Below are 9059 nucleotides of genomic sequence, written 5' to 3' on the forward strand. Positions count from 1 at the left end.
GTAGAACTTGAAAACTGATTGCACTTCTCGGTAACAGAGTATCATATCTCTGTCAGTGCTTGCCATCTCGTTTCTACAACTCCGTTTGAGTCGCAAGTCATCTCTTTCGATAGGCTCACTAAATGGCTTCCATTCACCAAATTGTTGGTTTTGTCTTGTCAACCTCTACTCTCGCAGATATAGACCTTTTCACAGGGCGTGGCACTAACAACGTCATGCAGTGAATATCCGGTTTTGTCTTTCGGTTTTTACTGTTGCAGGGCGGTGATCGAGAATGTATGCACAGTGTCGGATCTAGAGGGGGTTCCTGGGGTTCCGTGAAACCCCCTAAAATTTTGTGACGTCATCACATGGAGATGACCGCTTACCAGCAGTGCTTGTTACTTCCTGACGTCACTCGCAGCTCACGTTTTAGTTTTAAGTAACTTCACACGGAGGTGCAGTACAGATTACGAACTTTCGACCTAGGTCCATCATCGTCGGACAGTACGAGGGAGTCGTACGGTACTTCTACTCTTTCTGCATTAATTTATGGTAACTTGTTTTCAATCTCAGTTGTTCTCCAATAACATCTTTCATTTACTTCCCTGCAATGATAATGTTTCAAAGTAGTTATTTTCTATCTCATGAAATATACTTCCACCTTTGGTGATCACAACATTCACAATTTCATGAAACCATATATGTCTATAGAAGCTTTCTTCGGAAAGAAAAGAAAAAGCGGTAACATTTGCCTGTATAGCGAAAGACATGTATAGGCTTGCAAGACCAATTCAAATTCTCCAGTACTGTAGATTCATTAACGTATACTTCCATTCTATGGTATAGGTAATTAAGTAGCTGATTTATATCTGGAGACGTGGCTGATCCTAACCTTTGTGACGTCACGGAACCCCCATTCGAAAATCCTGAATCCGCCCCTGATGCATGTTGATGGCCTACGGGACCTAGTCTAGGTCACGCAATTTTGAGAGGTTGAGTAGGTTAATTGTATTGTGGGATTTTTAGTTTACTGTTGTTCTAGAGCTACATGTATATTGTCACGAATGTGTCAGACTAACTTACTATTTTTAGCACTTCAAACATGGTATCTATACTGCAATGTGATGACTCTGAGTTTCTTTCCACGCTTTGTTGGCAGTTAACCAGAGAGTATTTCTATCTGTTCTTACATCCTTCACTGGCAGATATAATGATTCTTTATCTTGGATGAGATGATTCATGATTTTATGAAGCAGAATTGCACACAAACTGCTTTGTAAATTTATCCTTACAAGAGCTATAGATGTTGAGAACTCATAAAAATGGTAACTTGTTGCCATAATTAGTCTAGTGAAGATATCCAACTAACCCTTCTGTATAATCAAGCATGCAGTGTTGTTGATAATAGCAGATGTAGCTAAATCTTACAATCAACAAGATCATAGTACACAGTTTCTGTAGATCGAGTCTTGCATACTGAAAAGGCATCTTGTACCAAAAATGGATCTAATGTATTACAACTCCATGACGATTAACCTATCACTCGCAAAATCTACTAATTAGCACTAAACCAGATGTACTAATTAAATGTTATCTTAGTGTCAAACACATAGTTCAGACAGAACAACTAATGTTTGCTACACTGTACTAGTAGTACGTTCTACAAATTCACTACAAAACATTTCAATCAGTCTTAGTCGACTGTGACCGTATGTACAATGCCCAATGAAGGTAGGACCACTTACCTGAAAGCTGTAGAACCCAAGGAGTGTGCTCATACCGTGACCGAGATTATGTCTCACCTTTCTCACCGCCCTGCAACAGTAAAAACTGAAAAGACAAACCGGCTATTCAGTGGCATAAACATCCAAAGCGAACCTTTCAACAGACACGACTAACGTCTCAATTCGTCTTGTAGAAACGCGACTGACGGGGATGTGATCCCGGATGTCCGAGTTTTTGTTTCTCAGATTTCACGTTCTGCCGTAGCAACAGTACGATGAGCACTAACATCACCGCGTAGGTGTTGTAGCCAGCGGTGATGACCATAACATTAGCCAAAAAGAACGCCTCAGACCTGCGTCTGAAGAGAGCTCGAGATCAGGTGACCGAGATTATCCGTGAGTCATCCGTCTTCTTCGTTGTCTGCGAGAGTAGAGGTTGACAAGACAAAACCAACAATTTAGTAGCCTATCAACAGAGATGACTTGCGTCTCAAACGGAGTTGTAGAAACAAGATGGCAAGCACTGACCGAGATATGGTACTCTATAACCGAGATATGATACTCTAGATCTGTGGCCGCGGGAATGGGTGCGATCAGTTTTCAAGTCTTACACAGTAGCAACGTTACGACGGATGCTCACATAGCCTCGCCCTAGACGCAGTGTGGATTGCAGCCCCGCGGATGCGCCGCCATCACCACAACGTCTGGTATGGTGCCGCCCCTTGCGGTCAACGTTAATCATGTCCCTAGGGACATGATTAGTGTCAGTTACAAGTGTACTTTGTCGGCGTAGTAGTAGAAGCATTGCAGTAGAAGCATAAGACGCATTGCAGCTTCAACTGAGAACCTGTGTACGCGTTCAAAGGCGTATGATACACTGCAAGTGCCATTTCTGACCTTCCATTTCCCCGCTACGCTCTCTAACGTAGCTGCAATCTCTTACTAACGCTGGACAGCGGCCTAAAATTGCAATATCAACAAGTACAGAGGCTAGAACAACGTCAAAGTCCAATCGAAAGCTCAGTTCCTAGCTAATAACATTGGTATGACACGCGCTGTGGAATTTGATTTACATCCTTACTCCCGCCCAGTAAGGCGGTACCATACCAGACGTGTTGCGGACAGCGGATTCACGCGTAGCTACAAAGAAACACTCGTGGACGTTGCCTCTAGCACAGCGAGAGTTCCGGATCTCAGCTCGGTAGTCTCGGTCACTAGTAAGTCTCACTCGATCTCTGCCATGCCAATAGCGTCACAGTTCTACTGGATGGCACGTCAGCATTAGCCTCGCCGTGTTTTCCACACAGTAATCTGTTCTAAATTACCTTCTGCGTGTCGGATTGGCACACACTAGATAGGGGCGTTTCCAGGAAATGAACGGAATGGTAATTTTAGCCTTTGTTTGACTATATAAGGAATTCAGTTGGCGTTCTCAATCGTAGGTATTACTATAGCATCCGTTCACTATATAGAGATACGTAACGACAATGTGAGAATGTTTATTTGCCGTCTACCGTATCTCGGCGTTGCATTTGCATTTGTCTAGATAGCAACCTGTTGCATCACATACAACTACAATGACCGTAGTTTACAGTCGTCAGCTGACTCTATATATCAAAGTCAGTTGGCTGTTACTTCATAAATTCGGCGGCTGCACGTTAGCAGACTACTCGTTCAGGTTTGTTTGAAACAGATTAGCTGTTGTATTTGTTCTACGCTACTGTGTCAGAGGGTGGTATCATAGCAAAAGCGTAACTTTGTGATTTCATAGTGTAAGGAACTGTCATGGTGACAAGATGCTGTGTCTTCACGGCGATAGCCGTTTTCTTGCTAGCTGTGGCTTCTGCAGAAAGACCGTGCAGCGTGAGTTGAATGCATAGATGCTATGTAAAAAACGTAATACTTTAGTTAAATAGCTAGAGGTTTAGAGTGAAGAACTCCGTTGCTTTATTCATAGCCTCTATTGTTTCTTGTGATGTGCTGTTTGCTCTAGTTGTTTGTCTTACAATAGGGTTTCAGTCCTAGTGCTTTGCCTTTCATAATGGCACAACAAAGTGCAAAGTTGGTAGCACAGATAAGGGATCATCAACAACGTGACAAAACTTTGACGGAGATCAAAAGCAATATAACAGCTATAGGTCAACATGGCTCTGTGTTGCTGAATTTAGTTAGAACAAAACCAAATGAAGAGGACCAAATCGTTTCCGAGCTTGTAGCAAGTATCAACCTTCTATCTAAAATGTCAGTTTTTTCTAGAAGGCTATATATAAATTAATTTTATTTATCAAACTTGTGTTTATAAATTCAGATTTGGTGAGAGAGATGAGGCATTGAAGAATCTGCAAAACAATTTAACTTCAATAACGAAAAGGTCAGTTTGAGCATAAGGAAGCATGCGCGCCTGTGTAAATAAGGTTTAATTAAAATTAATCAAATGATGTAATAAATAAAATTTCTTCCGCAGGCTTTGCCAAAGAGATAAGTATGGAAGAGATGGATCTAGCAAAGACGCTGCTGGACAAACATGCAAAAGCATTCGAAATTACATTCAACAAAGTGCTAGCTCTACCATTCGTTGGATTAACCCTAGCCATGTATGCATATATTCTTAGATTGTTGTTTGACTCAAGTCATGTCATGTAATTGATTTTCCTGTAGACGCCTGGTGGTGAATTTCAAATTTTCTGTGACATGAATTCATTTGGTGGTGGGTGGAATCTTATCTACTCCAGTCGAGACGACTCTAGTGGTCACAACAACATGAAAAAAGGAGATAGATCAACTGCACACATTACTAGTCTAGACCCAGGAAATGCAAATAAGCGTCTGGCATATGACGTATTTAAAGCCATAGAAGCAAGCAGTATAGGATACGAAGAAGTGATGCTGACTGGATACAGAGACTACAGACGTAAGTTGAGCATAATAGAGACTGATTAATTAATACAGTTTATATATAGTGTATACATCACTATAATGTCTGCATAGCAGTATATAATTTGGTGTTACAGATAAGAATTCGTTGATCAAGATGTATTTCAATAAAACTGCAACATCAGGAGTTAGTTTTAGTCAGTTCATAGAAGGAGGAATCACTGGTACAAGACGTGGTTGTGGCACTTCGGTATGCACTAAGAAAAGACAAAGTTTCTGTTTCATATACAAAATTATTTCTTTATAGAAATCTTACTACGGCACAGAAATTTCCAGTGGCAAACCTATTGCTCTCAGCTGGGTAAGTACGTATACACTTATGTCTGTTCCAGTATTCATAGTCATAAGGGATGCGGGAATTGGCCTAGTCCATGTAGCCATTTATAGACAATTTTAATAAATCTCTGTTTACTGTACCCTCTAGATAAACCAACAAAGTTTCTATTTGACTTCAAGTGGTTACAACTTCGCGTTTAAGTATAGGTCCTATATGCTGAGTAACATATAATTGCCAGCATACGTCAACATTTTTGAAGGAGTTGATCCACTTTCTGCTAAGTTACAACAGCTTATCGTCCTTGTGTTGCTACAGCATGACTGCATGCATGGCTGCATGAGCACAAAAAATGCTACGGTCACGGTATTAATTAATACAGTCTGTTATCAATCACAGATCAAACTGAAGCATGTCAGACGAATGGAAAGCAGCACTGACCTGTAGAACTGAGATCACAAAGTAGCCGATTTTTAAAAACAGTTTGGAAAACAGTTTAGCTGAATAATGACAACAGTGACATTAGAGGGGTTATTACAGTACCCGTTACACTAAACGTTGTGAATCTAATTACAGCACGTATGGAATTAGAAAATGGATGATTGACATAGGCGTAATTACCGGCATGGATAAAATGCGACTTTTTAAATATTACCAGTACTTAATTTCAGAAACGTTCCAGATGACTCGCCAGCTTTCCGTTTTCGCTTGCGACATCAATTAATGCTGGAACAACCTTGGTATATAACTATTACTAATAAAGTGATTTCTTTTTACAGGAGGATAGCGCTTTCGTTGCTGGAGCGGTGTCTTCGGGCTGCTCTTGGTCTAAGGAAGTTTGGAATGGTAAGGTGTAGAACGTAAATTTGCATTGAGTTGCTAGGTGGTGACATCATCTGTTTTTTACAGAGATAGATGCACAAGGTGGACACTTACTTGCTCCAAAAGATTGGAGTCATGCTGAATCATACAACCGTCAGTCTTCGTCTAGCGGAAGCTCCAGAAATTACGGTCTCTTTCATATCTTTATCCGCTAATAGATTCATAAAAATTTTGAAATGCTGGATAAGAGTATTGCTGCACTGGATGACCACTTAGTAAGTAGTTTAGTTTGACTATTACTCTATCGTGTACTCTCTGCTGTACAATGTATAAATGAAAGCACCGATGGTGCAAGCCTCGGTGATCATTATTAGTAGTTGTTTTCTTTTGCACAATGATTAGCAATGCATGGGATTGCTTTCTGGTAAGAAAATTGATGATGAACAATGAATATTAAACCGTATGTTCGGGAATGGAAATTGTAGCTGGTTTCGTATTTTCAACCACCTAAAACCCTGCGTTACTTACTACAGTAATTCAAGCATGCACGGAACGGGTGCATACATTCATGAGGCTCTAGATAAATCGCTAGCGAAGCACAGTCGTGAAACTTTCACTCTCATAATTTGCAGGTGGTTACTTAAAGCGATTGGAAATATGGAGCAGTCATGATAAACGAAGAAGTAGACAGTAGACTATAGTAGGACATGGTCTTGCTGATCATGCATGGTCTTCCGGCATTTTCTAATTTTATTTACACGCTGCATATAAATGCAATCGAGACTCTGCTGTAGCAATTAGCTATTTTCCAACTGCTAAAGATTCAAACGAAAGCATTACGTATGCTAAAAATAAAAAAGTAGTTGTTTTAGAAATTTGAATATTGCACACGTGGACATTGAACATGGAGCCATACTAAGTCACACACCTTAAACTTTTGCTTTCCTTCTGAAAGAAAATTTCTGTGGCTAGAATTCTATTGCACAAATTAAACAATTCAAATTGTGCGTTAAAATTATAGTCACATGACTTTGCATTAATTATGTCGAACCAATCTGGGACTGCTCAGGCCTGGCAGCAATGTGAACACGATTCTGATACGTTCAACACTGTGTCACCATGCAAACGAGCTCTTGCATCCTCAGATACGACTGCACAACTGACGCCTATGCCACAGCATACTGTATGATACATCTATGATTAGTTGGGTCTCTCTAGTGTACGTCCATGCACATGTCTCCATGCGCTTAGCTTCAGGAAATCGTGATTATAAGGTTTTACTTTCTTTCAGAAGGCAAGGGCTTGAAGTAGTAGTTCTTATGTCTATCTGCTCTGTGCATGCATTAGTCCAATTGCATTTACCCGGATATGTATTCACCCGGATATCTATTCACCCGGATGTTTCCTTGCCGACAAGACGACAACCAGTAGCTTGTCGTATACGTATGAAACTAAACAACAACGTTTAGTTTGGAAGTTTAAAGGCGAAAAGTTGGACTGCAGGGGAGCACGTACCCTCGGTTCATCATCGCGGATTCGTCTCTGCAACAGAGTAGAGTACATTAGGTTAACTTAATTAGGTAAATCTATATAATTGCATCTCTTGCAGTACGTTACTTGCATAACAATACCAACAGACTACAGTAGGATATCCACAAAAAGAATCATTCACATTGCATTAAAGGAGAACTCTCACCAAAATCAACTATCTCTCAGATGAAAGCTGTCACTTCATGACACAACGCTTTGCAACCGATTACTGCAGAGGTTTACCGTAACGAAGAAATAAAGCATTGAAATTGCCTGCGTAGACGTGTTTAGTACCCGTATTTGGCATATGCGTATCTCTGATTGTTGGTTAGCAAGGAAGACCAATATCTGTGCACATTTCAAGGTAAGGATTGTGAGACATATGGTGTCAAGTTGTGATTTATAGACTAAAGCAAACTGGGACGCCAAAGTTATCACGCAAGTATCGACTGTGGCAATACAACCTCAGAAGGAGGCCCTTCTTAGATTAGCTCATAGATCATGTCTCGCTGAATTTTGGGTGCTTTAGGAGCACTTGGTATGGTTAAACCTAAAGTAGTTACTTCGAGAGAGTAAGACTTTGTGCACATACGGGGAATCGTCTGAACAACTCGTTGCCAATTCTCTGCTTCTGTGGCTGTCTGCACCGTAGGTTTCCTGCAGGAAGATACCAGGCCTTTTACCTTTCTTTCAACAAGTTTTAGTATTTGGTGAGAGTTCTCCTTTAAACATTCATTACTTGCATACCAACACAGTACAGCAGGATATCAATAAAAAATTTATTCCCATGCATTGCAATAGATTCCTCGCATTCTAATACAATACAGTATGACATATTTGATACGATCATTCGCCTCAGATTACATTACTTGCATACCAACACAGTACAGAAGTTATACATACATGACATATTTGGTACGATCTTTCGCCTCACATTATATTGCTTCCATATCAATTAACACAGCTAGTACAAAGGTTCTACACACGTGTACACAATATATATTAACACAACAGACTAACAGTTCAACTGTAGTCTTCCTCCCAATTTTACAAACACCGTTTAACGTATGCGTTATACTTCTACCAAAACTCGTCTCAATGGACGCAGTGAAATTCGCAATGCTCTAAACGTAATTGACGCCATGTGCTCTCTCTACGCAACGTACCCAAACAATACTGTTTCATTACGCTATATAATTGCTAATGGCATACAGAATCCTTGTTGTTGTTCTGGGGTCACAACTACAAGGCTTTCTCCGCGTCTGGAGAATACTCGTGATTATTGCGCCATGGAATAGTTAAAAATAACGAATTACTTGTATATACGCAACGTTGTTAGAACAGTTCTTTGTATACTTCAAGAAAGAAATAAACGCATATTTGGAAGGTCACAAGAACGAAAACGAACTTGGTCGGCTTCACACAGATGCAGAGGAGACATCGACATTTTAGCAAACGGTTGCATGCGTTACGACACATTCAGATCAGTACGTTGGACACCAACTTCTGAAAGGAACTAGTCGAGTTTGCTATCAACGAGCATCATGTCAGTCTCAGAAAATGGCCTAGACGCGACCACGAGGACGCCAAATTGTTGTATTAATTAACGCTTTCTGTATATATATATTTCCGAAATCGTAGAGGACTGAGAAGACTCTCAAAAGACCTATTTATTAGACCTCGCCTAGAGGGCATTTTCTGCACGCTGCATTGCCTCTAGGTATAGCCACAATCAATAAATTAGAGATTGTGGTTTGAAAGCGTCAGATGACTATTCAAGAAGGTCAATTCAC

At 40.4% G+C, this 9059-nt stretch overlaps 1 protein-coding gene and 1 long non-coding RNA gene across 2 annotated transcripts; one reads left to right on the forward strand and one right to left on the reverse strand.

Annotated features, from left to right (window-relative positions):
• Positions 1-1253: 1253 nt before the first annotated feature.
• On the reverse strand, positions 1254-2340 carry LOC134196546 (uncharacterized). Its single transcript, XR_009972540.1, has 4 exons — positions 2235-2340; positions 2060-2172; positions 1861-1962; positions 1254-1797 (listed from the first exon to the last, which is right to left on the reverse strand). It is a non-coding gene; the product is annotated as an uncharacterized LOC134196546 (long non-coding RNA).
• Positions 2341-3281: 941 nt separating this feature from the next.
• LOC134195456 (uncharacterized) lies at positions 3282-6070 on the forward strand. Its single transcript, XM_062664480.1, has 10 exons — positions 3282-3384; positions 3478-3569; positions 3718-3947; positions 4015-4077; positions 4171-4300; positions 4365-4617; positions 4718-4830; positions 4888-4941; positions 5694-5760; positions 5824-6070. Exons 2-10 carry the CDS (start codon positions 3492-3494, stop codon positions 5949-5951), a joined length of 1116 nt encoding a protein of 371 aa, XP_062520464.1. The 5' UTR covers positions 3282-3384; positions 3478-3491; the 3' UTR covers positions 5952-6070.
• The last annotated feature ends 2989 nt before the right edge of the window (positions 6071-9059 follow it).

Source organism: Corticium candelabrum, chromosome 1 (assembly GCF_963422355.1).
Source record: "Corticium candelabrum chromosome 1, ooCorCand1.1, whole genome shotgun sequence".
In the NCBI taxonomy this organism is placed as follows: Eukaryota; Metazoa; Porifera; class Homoscleromorpha; order Homosclerophorida; family Plakinidae; genus Corticium; species Corticium candelabrum.

Excerpts from the sequence above, each read along its gene's own strand:
- LOC134195456 (XM_062664480.1), top strand. The coding sequence starts at position 3,492 with ATGGTGACAAGATGCTGTGTCTTCACGGCGATAGCCGTTTTCTTGCTA. Across the intron at positions 4,078-4,170 it reads TTAACTTCAATAACGAAAAG|GCTTTGCCAAAGAGATAAGT; the intron begins GTCAGTTTGAGC and ends TTTCTTCCGCAG. Across the intron at positions 4,618-4,717 it reads TGGATACAGAGACTACAGAC|ATAAGAATTCGTTGATCAAG; the intron begins GTAAGTTGAGCA and ends TTGGTGTTACAG.